Here is a 17,370-nt window from a genome sequence, read left to right as displayed (position 1 = left end):
GTGTCCGCACCCCATCCCCCACCCCATAGCACCACTGTAAGAAGGCTAGACCTCTGTAACGGTGGGCTTGGGTTTGCAGTCCCGGCCTGCACGCTGCGACCAAGCCACTGCTGAATCGAACCCCGTGACCCAGAAGCTGATCTCCAGCACAGAGAGTGAACTGCAGCAGAGCTATGCCAAGCAGCGCCGTAGCAAGAGCGCCGCCCTCCTGCACAAGGAGCTGAACTGCAAGAGTAAGAGGGCTGTCCGGGACTACCTCTTCCGAGTGAACGAGGCCACGGCTGTCCTGTACGCCCGCCACGTGCTTGCGTCCCTGCTCGCCGAGTGGCCTAGCCACGTGCCAGTGAGCGAGGACATCCTGGAGCTCAGTGGCCCTGCCCATATGACCTACATTTTGGATATGTTCATGCAGCTGGAAGAAAAGCACGAGTGGGAGAAGGTAGTTATGCAGACTGAGCTTGCACTCACCCACCAGGTTCTTCCTCTGCCCCACAGGCTTCCTCCAGTGAGTGCTTCCTGGAGCGAGGCTACCTGTGTGGCTGTGCGGCTCCCTGACAGGTGTGAATGCAGCAAAGGTAGGGCCACTGTATCCTCTCCCAAGGATTGGGCTAGTGAGGAACTCAGGGGCCCTGAGCGCAATTTCCAACTGAACCAGAAAGCTTTGTCGCCATCTTCCCAGTTTCCAAGTGCAGAACTCTTGAGGCACATTCGGTAGCTCCTTTTTGATCCTGTGCCTCACCCACCGTCACACACAAACACACAGTCCATGAGGAAGTTCATTTGGCCTCTCAGCCTTGCTTTGCCCATCTGAGAACTCCACCAGACCTCGAGGTCCTTGCCCGGCTTTGCAGCGCTGCAGGTGCTGGCAGGCTTGCTCTAGCATATCTAGCTTTCAGAAGGGACAAAGGGAGCCATCCTGCCTCTACTAGGCCCTTGCGTGGACATGTCCTCCCCCGGTTCTTGCCACCTAGAGCTCCCAACTCTGCACCTCACTGTAGACATCGATCACATTGTGTGGTCATTATTTATCCATAGGCCAATCCACCTGCTTGGCTGGGGACTCCTTCAAGGACCAGGACCCTTTATGACTGGTTCTGTTAGTTCTTTGAGACCACCTCTAAGCAGTATCATTCTGAAAGGACTGCAGTGTCCTGATTGACAGCAACAGCCTGGTCCAGTGAGAGGCTGGTGGAGTTGGTTTTGGGTGATGGAGTCACAGAGGCTCGTCCTAGGTCTAAGATGATGCCAGCACCTTTGGGTGGGTCTTGGGTTGAAGTAAACTGTCCCTTCTTCCTGATGCCACTAGCAGGCCCTGACCTTACCTGTCTGCTTCCTACCAGATCCTGCAGAAAGTGCTCCAGGGCTGCCGAGAGGACATGCTGGGGACCATGGCCCTGGCTGCCTGCCAGTTCATGGAGGAGCCAGGAATGGAGGTGCAAGTGAGGGAATCGAAACACCCATATAACAACAACACCAACTTCGAGGTAGGGCCTGGGGCTAGCAGGCCCTGTAAGGGCTACTGAGTGGCAGAGACCTCATCAGTCCCCTGGACAGCAGAGACCTGTCCAAGAAAGCGCTTCCTGGAACTAACTGCAGTCTGCCTCCTCGAGGCCAGGGATTCTGTACAACAAGTCCCTTCTCCGGGCCGTGCTTGTTTTAGTAGAAGAAAATGGGCCACCTCGTGCTGCAGGAGAGCTTTACTTTCCCTGCAGCAAGCTCCTGAGAGAGAGTGCTTGGCGTCACAGTGAGACAGTGAGTCTGAATGTGGTCCAGGTTGGACCCTCACTCTTCCGCTGCCTCCTAATGACCTGCCCACACCTTGGATACTACAGCCTCTTTTTAAATTTCCCATAACTGAATCAAAGTCTCATCTTTTCCATCCTTAACTTTGTATCTGGGCAGGGAGGTAGGCATTTTGATGAGGCAGGAATGGGGCAGCCTCCGTTATTCTCATCGACTTAAGGCCATGTATATCCTTTAGCACTTTTTTTTTTAGACGGAGTCTCACTCTGTCGCCCAGGCTGTGGAGTGCAGTGGTGTGATCTCAGCTCACTGCAACCTCCGCCTCCCGAATTCAAGTGATTGTCATGCCTCAGCCTCCCTAGTAGCAGGAATAAAGGCACCTGCCACCACACCCAGCTAATTTTTGTATTTTTAGTAGAGACGGGGTTTTACCATGTTGGCCAGGCTGGTCTCTAACTCCTGACCTCAGGTGATCCGCCTGCCTCGGCCTCCCAAAGTGCTGGGATTACAGGCGTGAGCCACCTCACCTGGCCCCCATTAGCACTTTTAAAAATGTTGGAGAGAAAACAGAAATGTTGGAGTTGCCCAGGCATCTACTTCTGAGTGGAAGATACCTGCAGCAGCAAAGGTGGATGATGAAAACCGATTTAGTACTGGGTTATTGGCCAGCTGAGATTTTGTTTTTCAGAAGTATAATCTCCTAACTGCCTTCCTTCCAAGTCTCTTCTCTCACCATGTTCCTGCGCTCCAGCCCCACTCCCTTGGTCCCACACAGGCACATGTGGTCAGCCACCAGGTTCGGCCCCAGAGAGGTCTTGTCTTCTCCACTGATCCTAGACACCCGTTGTCCTTCTCTGGAGTTCCTGCTGCTGCTACTTTCTGATTTCCTCACTTTTGCCTCAGCCCAGCCTTGCTCCACACCAGCTGTCAGTGATGCTACACCGTGCAAGCCTCACCAAAGCTTTCCAGGGTTTTCCCTGTTGTCCAGAATCTTCGTGCCTCATTTTCATGCCCAGGGCCTTCAGTGTCTGCCCCTGCCAGCCTCTCTGGGGTTATGTCTTGTCCCTGTTCCTGCTTCCCAAGCATATGTGCCCATGTAGCACACCCTTTACTCCAAACATGCCAAGCTCCTTGCCATTCCCTGAACGTGCTAGACCTTCACAGGGCTGTTCCCCTGTCTGAAACACACCCCATGCACTCAGGTCCACCTTGCCTCCCACTCCTGCCTTCTCCTGGCAGGGTCCTCCTGTCCTCTTCACTCTTCACAGCAGCCTGACACTCCTTCTCTGGGGCCCCGTGCCGCCTGCCCCACTGTGCCTCCCTCGCACCGCATTTGCAGTCCGTGCATGCTCCTCGCCGCAGCTGGACCGTGCACTCCTGGAGGCCAGGGCTGTGGTTCACTCATTCTCACGCACCCAGGTCCAGCCGCAGGACTCAGCATGGGGCAGCTGCAGTCAGTGTCTAGTGAGCAGCATCGACAGAAGTGTTCTCCATTTCCCCTCTCTAGGATAAAGTTCACATTCCTGGTGCCATCTACCTCTCAATCAAATTCGACTCTCAGTGCAACACAGAGGAGGGCTGTGACGAGTTAGCCATGTCCAGCAGCAGTGACTTCCAGCAAGACCGACACAGCTTCAGCGGGTCTCAGCAGAAGTGGAAAGATTTTGAGCTTCCAGGTAGTGAAACAGATACTCGATTAGATAGGTTGTTCACAGGCAGTGTTTCAACTTCATACTGAGAAGGGGCCTTACTGGAGAATGTTGAAAGGGGTTTAATAGCTTTCATCCGACACACCTCTGTTGTCGTTCCCTGTTGCTCCAGTTCCTGACCTGCCTCTGACTCTTGTGTGCCTAGGAGACACTCTGTATTACCGCTTCACCTCCGACATGAGCAACACCGAGTGGGGCTACAGATTCACCGTGACGGCCGGACACCTGGGGCGGTTCCAGACAGGTGTGTGCTCTGGGCTTTGCGTTCGCACCATCTGCCTGCCAGGGACACTCCATGGCTGTGGGTGCCATGATGTCACTGATCTTGGTTAAAATCAAAGCAGGTACTTGTCTCTCACACTTTCCAAATTTGTCTCACAAGCCCCACATCTGTCACTCCTGAATGTGATTTCATTGGCTAGTGGTAAACTTGAGTGGCCAGCTATGAGAGGCATTCTGTCAGGGCCCGAAAAGGATGCTTGTTCTCTTAGAATTTGCCTGGGCATTTTGAAAAAAGGAGGAACTGAAAATATGACCCCTGTGTCATTTTTACAAGAGCCTTCATTTCAGCCAGAATTTAAATGATCGCAGTTATTTCATCCTATTGATTAAAATTTGAGCAGTTTATAAAATGTAGAATTCTTAACATACACAATTGTTACACTTTATATAATAATATTACTTATTACATGTCTCTGTTTGTATATCTGTGTTTTGGGGTGTTGGCCAGGATTCGAGATTTTGAAACAGATGTTGTCAGAAGAAAGGGTTGTGCCTCATCTCCCATTGGCAAAAATTTGGGAATGGCTGGTGGGCGTGGCCTGTCGCCAGACTGGCCATCAACGATTAAAAGCCATCCACTTACTTCTGAGGATTGTGCGATGCTGCGGCCACAGGTAAGCAGTGTCCTGGATGGGAGCCCTTTGCCAGGCGTATGTATCCCCACTCTGTGGCTGGCCCTTTCATGCTGTCAGTGGTGTCTTTGATGAAAAGACATTTGTGGTTTAATGTCTTCCAGTGTTTCAGCCATTTGCTTTATGCTAACGTTCTTGGTGTCTTGTTTAAGAAATGTTTGCCTTACTCAAAGGTCATGAAGGTATTTCCTATGTTATCTTCCAGAAACTCGTTTTTCCTTTCACACTTAGAGGACTATCTGCCTGGAAAGCATTTGAGTGTATGACAGAAGGGGTAGGCATCAAGTTAGTTTTGTTCCATGTGGATCTCCATTTGACTGTATAGATTTTTTTTGTTTGTTTGTTTTTGAGACAGAGTCTCACTCTGTCATGCAGGCTGGAGTGCTGTGGTGCGTTTATAGATCAATTTGATGAGAATCAAGATCTTTAGAACACCAAGTCCTCTAATCCACAGCCATTATATATTCTACTTATATTCCTCTATTGTTTAGGTCTTAGTAATATTGTATAGGTTTCTATGTAGAGGACTTAACATTTTGTTAAATTTATTACTAGATATTTAATGTTTTTGATACTATAATTGGTATTTTTTAATTTTAGCTTTGTTTTTTGCTGATATACAATTAATTTTTGTATATTGCCCTTATATCCAGTGACCTTACTAAATTTGTTCATTCTAAGACTATGCAGATTATTTAGTGTACAGTCGTGTCATAATGTAAATAAATGTTATTTCTTCCTCTCAGTGTTTAGACGCTGTTCTTGCCTTTTGCACTAGGTAGGACATATAGTGTTGAATTGGGGATTGTAGACATAATTGCCTTATTCCTCATCTATGAGGGAAGGTGGTAGTGACTGTGTGTGCCATATATGTTGTCTACTTGGCCACCACCCTCCTTCCTCAGAACCCTACCTGTCAGAAGCTCATTCCTCCTCTTTCCTGCATTTCCAAAGCACACACAGACAGAGACACACAGAATGCCAGCCAGAGTGCATTGATGATATTTGAAGCAACAGGTTGTCTTCTCATGGAATATGGAACTGTCATTAAAATAATAAAGGACTCTGAAAGTCAGGGGAGAGAACATGATGGCTGGTGTAGTCAGTCCATAGGCAGCGTGGAGAGAGAGGGGAGAGCTCCGAGTCCCCATGGCCGATTCTGTACAATCAATTCTCTCTAGAATCTTCTATCGTTCATTGAGTCAACAAATATTTATGGAACAAACTGGTCCCTGCCGGATCACTTTGCACCTGCTGGCCTCTGCCTGGAACTCTCCTCCTCATTACCCTCCCTCTTCCCCTCTGGCTCTAGGTCACTGTATTGACATTTTCGTGAATGTTCAATATTTGTGAATCAGCCCGGGTGGCTGAGAGGCTGTCTCTGACCTCCCCCTCAACCAAGAGACAGGAGCCCTGCTTCTTTTTTTGGTGGTGGTAGGGGACAGGGTCTCACTCTATCACCCAGGCTGGAGTGCAGTGGCACGATCATAGCTCACTGCAGCCTCCCAACTCCTGGGTTCAAGTGATCCTCCCACCTTAGCCTCCCAAGTAGCTAAGACTACAGGCATGCACCACCACACCTGGCTAATTTTGTTTTTTTATAGAGATGGGGTCTCACTGTGTTGGCCAGTATGGTCTCAAACTCCTGGGCTGGGCAGGCTTGCTGTTACCCCCATGTCCTCATACGCAGACAGGATCACTTAGCCCCACACGGGCTTAGCTCTGTTCACTTGAGCGTCGAGTCCAGTAAGAACAGTCTGGTTGAGCAGTGCTTATGAAACATGGAACATCTCCATGGTCTCCTGGCTGGTGGGCCCTTCTTACCTGCAGCAGGAAGGAAGACTTGTGCCCCTGCCTGCAGTCTACTGGCCACTGGCAACCTTCTTTCCAGTGGGGACACTCCTGCACCCTCCGTCCCGAGCCCGGAGGGAACTCCCAGTATGCCTTGCCACCCTAGCCTCTTTCATGTGTGCTCCTCATAGAGTGAGAGGGGGGCCTGCCTGAGGGCTTGGCCTGGAGGCCACACACAAGGGGCAGTCCTCAGGGGAGGGACCTTCTCAGCTCACAGGTACATTTTACCTCACATGCCGATGCTTCTCTGAAAACCCAGCTGGAAAGCTATCAGAATTGTCCTGTTTGTTTTGTGAAGATTTATTCCTCTGGGAAAAAGAGATTGGCTTCAGGATAACAATTAAATATACACAATGATTTTTCAAGTCATAAGAGAAAAAGCAAATTTTTTTTAAAAAGCAAAATTCAACATTATGTAATTATATATAGCCATATAACAAGTTCTAGAATATTACTTATTTCATAATTTTTCTTCTTCAAAGGATATTGAGTTGGAATTAAAGCAAAGGACAGCCTCCCTCTGAGTAAAAACGAAAAAAAAAAAAAAACCTCAGTTCATTCTCTCAGCAGGGATTGTGTTTTGGCTAGGGAAGAAAGCTTTCTGCCAGACAGCCTTGCAAGCCTCTTCTTCTGAAACTTGCAGGCTAGGCGAAAATCCGCTTAATGGTGCGTTGTTTGTTTTATATTATTATTATTTTTTGAGACAGAGTCTTGCTCTCTTGCCCAGGCTGGAGTGCAGTGGTGCCATCTCAACTCACTGTGGCCTCCACCTCTCGAGCTGAAGTGATCCTCTCCCCTCAGCCTCCTGAGTAGCTGGGACTACAGGCGTGTGACACCACACCCAGCTAATTTTTCTATTTTTTGTGGAGACAGGGTTCACCATGTTGCCCAGGATGGTCTTAAATTCCTGGGATCAAGCAATCCCACAACCTTAGCCTTCCAAAGTGCTAGGATTGTAGGTATGAGCCACTGCTCCTGACCATCTTTTTTTTTTCTTTAATTTTTTTTTTAGAGGTGGGGTCTCATTCTGTTGCCCAGGCTAGAGTGCAGTGGCACCATCATAGCCACTGCAGCCATGAACTCCTGGGCTGCCGGTGATCCTTCCTCAGCCGCCGCCCAGGTAGCTAGGTTCTAAATATGAGCCATCACGTTTGTCTTAAGTGTTCTTTTCTGATTATTAAAGCAGTGAGCATTGTAGAAAACCTAGAAAGCTGATAGGGTCAACTGCTGATGGCATCTTTTGTTATGTCTGTTTACTGTTGTTTTTCATATGCATAGAGAAAATACTGTATATGCAGGTTATTTTTGAATTTTATTTTGTATATGTAGTTTTACATCTTGCTGTTTTTCTTCTTTTTTTTTTTTGAGACGGAGCCTCACACTGTCACCCAGGCTGGAGTGCAATGGTATGATCTCGGCTCACTGCAAGCTCCACCTCCAGGGTTCAAGCGATTCTCCTGCCTCAGCCTCCCTAGTAGCTGGAATTACAGGCGCCCACCACCACACCCAGCTAATTTTTGTATTTTTAGAGACAGGGTTTCACTATGTTGGCTAGGCTAGTCTCGAACTCTGACCTCATGATCCGCCTACTTCGGCCTCCCAAGGTACTGGGATTACAGGCATGAGCCACTGCACCCGGCCACATCTTGCTTTTTTTCATTTAATATTTATCTTGAGATGAATTCCCACTCTCATTGGAAAGTCTTCATAGCTTTTTTTTTTTTTTTTTTAAGAGACAATGTCTCACTCTGTTGCCCAGGCTAGAGTACAGTGGCGCAATCACGGCTCACTGCAGCCTCCAACCTCTGGGCTCAAACGATCCTCCCACCTTGGCCTCTCGAGTGGCTGAGTGCCATCATGCCCAGCTAGTTTTTTCTTGTTTGTTTTTTGTTTTTTTGGTTTTTTGTTTTAATTTTTTGTAGAGACAGGGTCTCACTCTGTTTCCCAGGTTGGTCTCCAACTCCTAGGCTGAAGTGATCCTCCCACTTCAGCTTCCCAAAGTGCTGGGATTACAGGTGTGAGCCACCATGTCTAGCCCATAACATCCATTTTTCAAGATGCATGTGAGCACACGTCCAGACCTCCTGTTCCCTTGGAGCCTGGTTTTGAAGTTTAGGTTCTGCCCCTTTCCTTCCTTGCTGTTGGTGACTATTGGTGGCTGTTTTGTGGGGAGCATAGGTGAGACTGCTTTATAATCACTGGTACCAGCTGTGGGAGAGGGAGGGTCTGAGCTGTGGTTCCTGCCAGCTGTCAGCCATGTGACCTTGGCGTGGCCCTCACTGAACTGACCACCTCCGGGGCTCCTCCCGCAGTGACCTGTGTGACCTTGCGCTGTTGAAGCCCCTGTGGCAGCTCTTTACCCACATGGAGTACAGCCTGTTTGAGGACGTGACACAGCCTGGCATCCTCCTTCCCCTGCACCGTGCCCTCACTGAGCTCTTCTTCGTCACCGAGAACCGTGCCCAGGTGAGGCCTGAGGTCTGGGCAGGGAGCCCGGTGCCTCCGTGTGTGTGTGCTCCCTCTGCTACCCAGGACAGAAGTCGCCACCCCATCTGAGCCTGAGTGGCAGGGGTCTCGACAGGCCACACAGGACAGGCGTGGCTGAGAGTCTGAGGCTCTCGCCTCTCCCAGCCCTGGGAAACCCTCAGGTCAGCTCTGAGATTGCTTATTTTGTCAGGCCTAGAGCCAGTGGGGGAAACCGCCTGGGATCAGCCCTGGACAGCAGTGAGTTTTGGAAAATAAAATGATGGGTTACTTCTGCTTCCTCCTCTTTTTTTCCCTCCCCTCAGCACAATAGACTCATTGAATGTGGGAGCTGAAAGGGCCTTTCAGAGTTCTGTAGCTTCCCTCTCCTTTCACACATGAGGAAACTGGCCTGAGGAGGGGTCCCGGCCTGCTCACCCAAGGGCAGGTGGAGGCAGAGGCGGCCCTGGCAGTGGGCACCTGGCTCCTGCCAGTCAGGCTCCCGCCGGGGTTCTGAGCAAGGCAGTGCCACGCGGTGCCAGGCGGAGTGAGGAGCGTCCACCCGCGAGAGGCTTCTGCTTTCGCAGGCGGGTGTCCCAGGTGGTCTGGGAGAGCTGCACTGTGCATCTGGCACTGCCGCTCACAGCCCCGCTCTCTCTGCAGGAGCTCGGCGTGCTGCAGGATTACCTGCTGGCCCTGACCACGGACGACCACCTTCTCCGCTGTGCGGCACAGGTACTCTCTCCACCCCAACAGAGCTGGCCCCCAGGCTGCGGGGCCACCATCTCACCATTGCCAGGGCAGAGAAGGTCTGCGCGCTGTGTCTGAGTAGGACAGAATCCACCCGGAGGTTACACAGAGCTTGTTCCAGTTCTGTGACTGCACTTCCTCCTGGTGCGCAGAGAGCACTCATGAGCCCCATTTATCAGAGTCATTCACTCTAAACTGTGGGGTCAGAAGAATTTGTGTCTTTAAAACCAAAACAACCGATGCCTTAAATTTAGTTTGGCTGATTCTCGAAGTTTCCATGGAGTTAGATTTCACATATTTTTAGATGTGAGTTGCTTCTCTGGTAGCGGAACTCCTCTGCTGACAGCTGTTTGGTCTCAGGATGCTTCACACTTTTCACTGACTGAGGAGCTCAGAAAGCTTTTGGGTATGTGTATTATACATATATCCATACGTGCCATTAGAAATGAGATTTTCGATTTAAAAAGTAAGCAAAAGCTTAAACCTTTACCTTTTTTTTTTAAGTAGTGAACCCATTTCATGTTAACATGAATAACACGTCTTGTGGAAAACAACTCTAACTTTTGAAAACGAAGTAATTACTGAGCGCTCTGGGACAAATAGGTGACCAAAAAAGAAGGAAGGAATGCCTGCAGAGGGTGGCGCTGTGCTTAGCCCTGCAGACCCCTCACGTCTGCTCATAGAAGACAGCTGGATTCTCATGTCTGCTTCTGCAGTCAGTCAGGTCACACGTCAGGCTCTGGAACACTCCACCGTATACTCAGGAGAAGGAAAGTGAAAAATGAACCTTGCAGACCCCGAAAGGGTCTCGGGAGTCCTCTGGCCCCAGACTACATTTTGAAAACCTTGGACTCCTTGAATATCATAATGTGTGTGGCCCAACACCCCCAGAAGACAGCTAGGGACACTGAGGCTCACAGGTTTACCCATGGGTGGACACCCGGCCGGGACACCCAGCCAAGAGCCCTGCTTGAGCGTGGCGCTCTGTCCTTTGGACGTATTCTCCGAACACACTGCCCTTTTGCAGGAAAAGGGTTGTCTTTCTTGCCATAGGCTTTGACGTGTACCCTTGGAAGTGGGAATGCCCCCAGCCCATACCGAAGAGTTTGTGTGAATTCACCCGAGACCTGTAGGCAGAGTAAAAACTCCCTTACCCCCAACAGCTACCTACCAACATTGCCACCCCAGGTTTCACGACACCATGTAACAAAATTGTGATATTTGCCGTCCTGGCCCCAAAGCTCAGCATGGCGGCTTGCCTGTGGGCGGGTCCCTTTTGCGGCCCCTGTCCAGTCTCCATTTCCTCCTTACCCTCTTCTGACCCTGTCAAGTGTACTGCACCAGTGTCCTGACGTTTCTCCCTGACACCTCTCCCTGCCAACCCCCTCTTCCTCCCTCGGCCACCTCCACCTTCTTGCTGCCCAGACCCTGAAGGCCTGACGGACCCGGCCTTGCCTCCAGGGCATCTGAGTGCCCTCCTGGCCCTGTTTTCTCTACTCCCTCTGGTCCCCAGCACTGGCTGTTCGTTTCCTGTGAGTGCCATGCCCTTCCCCACCTGCATCTTTGCACTGTTTTCCCCAGAGTGTTTTCCCAGACCTCTGCGGATAGCCTTCTGAGCCCCCGCACTGGGACTGCACCCTGGACAGTGATGATTCCTACCTACATTTGGAGCTTTCATGTGCTCTTAAAAGCATTTTCTCTCTCCCTCCACCCTGTGGGCCTCTGGGGGAGGGGAACACATCTGGTTCATCTCAGGCCCCCCTCCTCCGTCCCCTCGTCCTCAGTGCTCAGCTGAGGGTCTTACCAGCACTCAGTGAACAAGGGAGTGGCTCCTGACACTGGCGACAACTCTTTTTCCCTCCACAGGCTCTGCAGAACATTGCTGCCATCAGCCTGGCCATCAACTACCCAAACAAGGCCACCCGCCTCTGGAATGTGGAGTGTTAGCCCTTGGTGTGGCGCGTGGGACTAGCTCATCTGCCACAGGGACTTTAGAGCAGACAGCCAGCCTCATTCAGGAACACTCCTGTAGCGCCAGTACCTGGCTCTCCTTGAGCTGACTTCCACTCCAATTCGGATGCCAAGCAGCCACGTCTCCAAGAGCTCCTGTGCATAGGCTGGACACAAGCACAGTCTGTAGCATGTTGAAAATAAGCCAAGCAGTGCAGAATGCCTCAGAAAGGGTGGGCAGGGGGCCCTTGAGAAGGTTCAGAGACCAGCCTTCTCCAGAGGCTGTCCCTGCAGGAGCCATGGGCCTGGGAAGACTTGGAAGCAGCCTCTCAACTGGTTTCTGTCTTACTTGCCTTCAGAGGAGGCACAATCCACCCAGATGCACCCTTCCAGCAAGACCGCCAGCGGCTGCCCGGCCTGGGACTTCTTTGCTTTTCAAACCAAACCAAAACTGGCGAGAGCCCCTCCTGGCCACCACCGATCCCCAAGCATCCAGTACAGAACCAGGCATCGAGCTAGCTCCCTGCACGGCCGCGCCCTCCCAGAGAACTCCTTGAGAGGAACAAGTGCCCTTGGGGACAGCCGGCAGGTGCCCCTGTACGTCCGCTCACGCGCCAGGTAGCACCACCGCAGTTTCTCAGTTGTTTTGACATATTTCAGTTTCCACCTCACGTTTTTAGAGCAGAACCACACTGTCTCCCTGGAGGGGCTCAAGGGCATGACCCGGGACTGACCATTCTGTGAAAGTAGCAGAATGTGAGGAGCACGCATGAGCTGCTGTACCTTGAAGATAATCAGAGGATATCTTATCTTAAGAGTAAAAACCCACATCATTTTATTTCTGCTTGACAGTCATGGTGGTCTGTCATAGCCACCTCTGGGACTCTGCGTGGCTGTTTGGCTGTCACTTGTAGCAATAACGGCATTAGTTCTAGTCAGTGCTGTTTTACATTTTTCTTTTGATGGGTTTAGTCTTGCACTGGAGTGCCGATGGTGATTCTCCCTCCAGAGCCACGCTTGGGAACATGAAGCAAGCCTGGCATGTGGGCCGCGTGCCGGCCTTAGTGGACCTGTGGGGATGGAGCACGCCTTTAGGGGCAGTGTCTGGGCCGGAAGCACGTGCCACCACACAGTGCCAGAGCCAGAGAAGGGGCCCAACCACCAAGGCCAAGCTTGACCAGGTCGGCATTGCCATGACCCAGTGTGGCCCGTGGCCTCTGAAGACCCCTCTCTGCAGGGTTTGCAGGGATCTGGATTGCAAGGGCCGGAGTCTGTAGGTCTGGAAGCATCTTCCTGTAAGAGCACTTTTGCCTGGTGGGTCAGGACTCCAAGGTGCAGCAGGCTTCACAGCCCTACAATTAGGTTCTCAGCTAATCCCGAGTTCTGGTAGAACCATCCCGGGGCGGGCGGAGGGTGGGATTCAAGGGAGACAGGAACACATGGGCAGGTCCTGGAATTCGGTGGCCTGAGGACTGAGGCCATCGCCTGGTGGAAAGGCCTGGCCAGGTTCCTGTGGCTTGGTACCTGAATAGGCAGGTGCTGCTGGCTCCGTAGAAACCCTTTTCCCATCTTTTGCTGTTTGCCAAACCAACCTTGCTTTGGGAGCTGCCTGCACGCCTCCCCCAGAGAAGGCCCCACCTTCTGCGCCCCTCAGACCCGAGGAGGTCTCCCAGTGAGGAGTTTGCCAAGAGGGGGACTCACAGGAAACAAGGCTTGGTGCTTGGGAGGGAGGCCCCGCTGTGTGCTCAGACTCAGCCAACCTGGAAGGTAGACGAGGAGATAGCACCACCCACGCGCCTCCACACCCCAGACTCCGAGTAAAGCGGGCAGCAGGGCAGGAGTCACCCCTTGTGGCAGTGGCCGCCGCTGTACTCCATCCTCCCATCGAGAAGATCAGCTGTAAATAAACGCTGGGCTCTTCAGAGCACCTGTCCGCCCACTGCCCTTGCTGTTCTGCAGTTCACGGGAAACAAGCCTGAGTCTGCCCGCATCCGCGACGGCTCCGCCCGGCCGCCTCTGCTTCCGGCCACCGGGTGGCGCTGCCGAGCCAGAGCCGCCGCGTCCGGAGCTTTCCAGGAGCCCCAGGCCCCGAGGAGGCGAAGCCCGCAGAGCAGAGGTGGAAACACGTGCCTACGCTGTAAAGAAATCCTGTTCCAGAGCATACCTGTTGTACAAACAGACACTGTTCCTAACGAGAGGAGTGACGTATTTTCATCACCGTTTTTAATTTGTTTTCTTACGGGTTTACGATTTTGAATTTTTCTTATTTGGTTGAAAGAATTTTGATTCTATCAACCTGAGTTCAGCCTGTAAAAAGGATGTTAAGCTGTGGGTAAAATATGCAAACGAAGAGAAATATATTGTACAAATTCTATATAATAAGGTACGCCTGTGTGTGGACTCGTCTTTCCCTCGCCCCGCCGTGTCTCGTGGAGCTCAGGCGTGGAGTTTACACCGCGCCCAAACGGATGCGAGGCGGGCACTCGGGGGCTCAGGGCTGAAAGGAATGGAGAGCTGCTGTAGCCCTTCCTCCAGACCATCCTCCGCCCAAGCCCGCAGCCCCCGCCCCTTCCCCAGGGCTTTGGTTCAACCCCCACCCCCATGCGGCCATCCAGAGGTTTCCACGCATGGCGCCGTCCCTTTGGGGCCTCTGCTCTGCAGCCAGGCACCCCTGGCCCCACCGCCCGCCGTGGACCGCTCTGGTAGCCCGCAGGACACTGCGGAGCCCGGAGGAGGAAGGCAGGGCCCCAGTCAGTGCGCCGGCTGCCCTGCAGGACGGGCTGCCTTCCTGCCGGCCTCTGGACCCTGCCTCTGACCCAAGTGTGGCCCGAGGTTTACCTGGGCCTCCCGCTTCCTCCTCCCTCCAGCCTCTGCTTTGCCACGTGCTGCTCTGTCCCCTTCCCAGAGGCATTCTGAGGCTGAGGATTGTCGGGCAAATTACAGAAGAGTGCCTTCTTGGCGGAGGCTGCACTTAACCAACTTTTGAGGCCCATTTGTTCCAGCCCGGCAGAGTCTGACACATCCCCCAAAGCCCCAGACTGCTTTCGAGGGGAGCCCCAGTCAGGGCCTGGACCCATCCTCAGCCCTCACCATCCCTCAGCCCAGAGAGAAACTGGGTTCAGCCTGAGATTCAGCAGAACCGGGTGCTCCCAGGCCTGTGCCACTCCCGAGGCGCTCTCTAGGGCCTGGTGCTAGAGAGATTGATGCCCTCCCTGCCTCACCTTGTCCCCGAGCACACTGGGGCTTCACTCTGAAAAGCAGGCGTGTCCCTCTGAGCCCTGCCCGGCTGGTGTGACTAAGGTCACTGCTGAGACTAAGCCAAAACCAGCGGCCTAAGAAGAAGGGTACAGAGAGCCAAGGCAAGTTGAGCCCAAGCTTTTAGAACTGAAGAGAAACACAGAGTTCCACCAGCTGAGCCTCATTTGATGGAGAGGCAGAAGCGGTGGGAGGTCAGCCTCGAACCACCCAGGAGGCAGGTGGAAAGCCCAGACCCGCAGCCATGGCTGCAGCACAGAGGCCCACCCACTCAATACATGCCCTCCACAGACCCAGCACCGGGGCTTCATGCTGAACCACCAGTGAGCAGCCCAGGCACTCAGACGGAAGCCAAGTCAAAATGGCCTGGCCGGGCGCAGTCTCACACCTGTAATCCCAGCACTTAGGGAGACCGAGGCGGGTGGATCACCTGAGGTCGGGAGTTCGAGACCAGCTTGACCAACATGGAGAAACCCCGTCTCTACTAAAAATACAAACTTGGCCTGGCGTGGTGGCGCGTGCCTGTAATCCCAGCTACTCGGGAGGCTGAGGCAGGAGAATCGCTTGAACCCGGGTGGCGGAGGTTGCAGTGAGCTGAGATGGCACCATTGCACTCCAGCCTGGGCAACAAGAGTGAAACTCCGTCTCAAAAAATAAACAAAGCACGGCCCTGTGGCTTCCCTAGCTGCCACCCCCTACCCCTCCCCTCCTTCCCTGCTGACAAAATCCAATTTTTTGCAGGTGGCGACTATGCATAGTTTAATCTCAGGAAAGGTAGGACTTTCTACCAGCTCATGAGGAAAGTCATGATTGATTTAAGTCCTCCCCGCTCCTCTCCCCCGCCAATAAGCTCACTTCTGTATCCCAGCCCTTGTTTCTGTGAGGCCGTCAGAGGCATCTGAACCAGAGTAACTCCATGTCGAATAGGGGCGGGTAAAATAAGAATGAGACCTACTGGGCTGCGTTCCCAGATGGTTAGACATTCCGAGTCACAGCATGAGCTAGAAGGTCGGCACAAGATACGGGTCATGGAGGCCCTGCTGATGAAACAGGTTGCAGTAAAGAAGCCGGCCAAAACACCAAAACCAAGATGGCCACAAGAGTGACCTCTGGTCGTCCTTATTGCTACACTCCCACCAGCGCTGTGACAGTTTACAAATGGCATGGCAATGTCAGGAAGTCACCCTGTATGGTCTAAAAAGCAGAAGCATGAATAACACACCCCTATTCAGCATATAATCAAGAAATAGGCCAGGCACGGTGGCTCATGCCTGTAATTCCAGCACTTTGGGAGGCTGAGGCAGATGGATCACGAGGTCAGGAGTTCAAGACCAGCCTGGTCAACATGGTGAAACCCTGTCTCTACTAAAAATACACAAATTAGCCAGGCATGGTGGTGCGTGCCTGTAATCCCAGCTACTCGGGAGGCTGAGGCAGGAGAACAGCTTGAACCCAGGAGGCGGAGGTTGCAGTGAGCCAAGATCACGCCACTGCACTCCAGCCTGGACAACAGAGTGAGACTCTGTCTCAAAATAAATAAATAAATAAAAGGAAATAACCATAAAATTGGACAACCAGTAGCCCTCAAGGCTGCTCTGCCTATGGAGCAGCCATTCTTTTTTTCTTTACTTTCTGGATAAACTTGCTTTCACTTTACCCCGTGGACTCACCTCAAATTCTTTCTTGCATGAGATTCAAGACCCCTCTCCAGGAACAAGACGGCTCTCTGGCTGCATTCTCCAGAGGCTCTGGGGAAGGAGCCCTGCTCCTACACACTCCCTTTGTGCTGAGACAAGGTGCCTGGCCTCGCACACACTCTTGCCGCCATCAGGTAAAAAGCTGGAGGCTGACAAGCCAACACTCTGGGGCCGTGGGAGCAGAAAGCCAGAAGTCTGACAGTCCTAGGCCTTCATTCCATTGTTTGAACCCTAAAACTACCCATCTCCAGGCGGTGGCGAGGTATCCTCTCGCCTCAGCGGAAAACATTTCTGACCCAACTTTCTGCAACCATTTGCCTCCAGTAGGTTGAAATAATCATAGCTGTCTTCTCATGGCATTAATATGGACAGTATACGGAAAGAAAATGTAAAGCTCCAGAAATAAAAAGGCCTCCAACAGTGTCTAGTCAAGCCACAGGTGGCCTCCCTTACCAAATTCTTCTTCTTTCTTGGGGTTCTTGGCGTACATAGCTTTGCTCACGCCCAATCAGCTTCTAGACTTCCGATCTGGAGGCGCTGTCCCAGGATTCGTTGGGATTTCTTCAGTTCCAAGTTAAAGATGCTCCAAACTAACTTAACATGGAAATGGATTGACTTACAAAACCGAAAAGTCCGAGGGTTGCCATCTAGCTCCAGGCAAAGCTAAATTCCAGGGACTCAAAGATGTTGGCTCGCTTCTCTCCCTGCCCTCTCCATCCTGCCTCTTCCTCCACTTTCTTCTCCACTCATTCTCCTGCCCTGCTTCCCCCTGGGCTTTCAGGCAGGTGAGGGCGAAAATGAAAGCACCAGGTGATGGTTCTCTCCTCCTTTTCCTTGCGGCCACTGACCACCGTCGATTCCCCAGTGAAGAGAGCTTCTCACTCTCCACGTGAGGCTCACCAAGCTGTTGACTGGTATCTTCTAGCTGTGAGTTAATTTACTGTTTTTTGTTTTGTTTTTTTTGTTTTTGTTTTTGTTTTTTTTTGAGACAGAGTCTCACACTGTCGCCCAGGCTGGAGAGCAGTGGCGCGATCTTGG

The 17,370-nt window shown here is 52.1% G+C and overlaps 1 protein-coding gene and 1 pseudogene across 7 annotated transcripts in view; both read left to right on the top strand.

The window, feature by feature from the left end:
• Window positions 1-13,766, top strand: part of ZZEF1 (zinc finger ZZ-type and EF-hand domain containing 1) — a 142,742-nt gene extending 128,976 nt beyond the window's left edge. For 2 of the 6 annotated variants that reach the window (XM_009189386.3, XM_031657285.1), the window contains 8 exons: window positions 80-439; window positions 1,341-1,484; window positions 3,251-3,419; window positions 3,598-3,696; window positions 4,183-4,348; window positions 8,530-8,683; window positions 9,344-9,415; window positions 11,297-11,377. In XM_009189386.3, the coding sequence (XP_009187650.2) occupies window positions 80-439; window positions 1,341-1,484; window positions 3,251-3,419; window positions 3,598-3,696; window positions 4,183-4,348; window positions 8,530-8,683; window positions 9,344-9,415; window positions 11,297-11,377 (1,245 nt within the window). Of the gene's footprint in view, window positions 1-79; window positions 440-1,340; window positions 1,485-3,250; window positions 3,420-3,597; window positions 3,797-4,182; window positions 4,349-4,571; window positions 4,641-8,529; window positions 8,684-9,343; window positions 9,416-11,296 lie in introns of those variants that run through there. The other 4 variants (XM_017950275.2, XM_009189385.3, XM_021928580.2 and 1 more) reach the window with 4 other exon arrangements.
• Window positions 12,312-13,766, top strand: LOC103878601 (annotated as a pseudogene). The gene has a single exon (XR_638831.3). The product of XR_638831.3 is annotated as an uncharacterized LOC103878601 (transcript).
• Window positions 13,767-17,370: the final 3,604 nt, after the last annotated feature.

Source organism: Papio anubis, chromosome 17, assembly GCF_008728515.1.
Source record: "Papio anubis isolate 15944 chromosome 17, Panubis1.0, whole genome shotgun sequence".
Classification (NCBI taxonomy): domain Eukaryota; kingdom Metazoa; phylum Chordata; class Mammalia; order Primates; family Cercopithecidae; genus Papio; species Papio anubis.
This window is presented reverse-complemented; position numbering and strand designations above follow the sequence as displayed.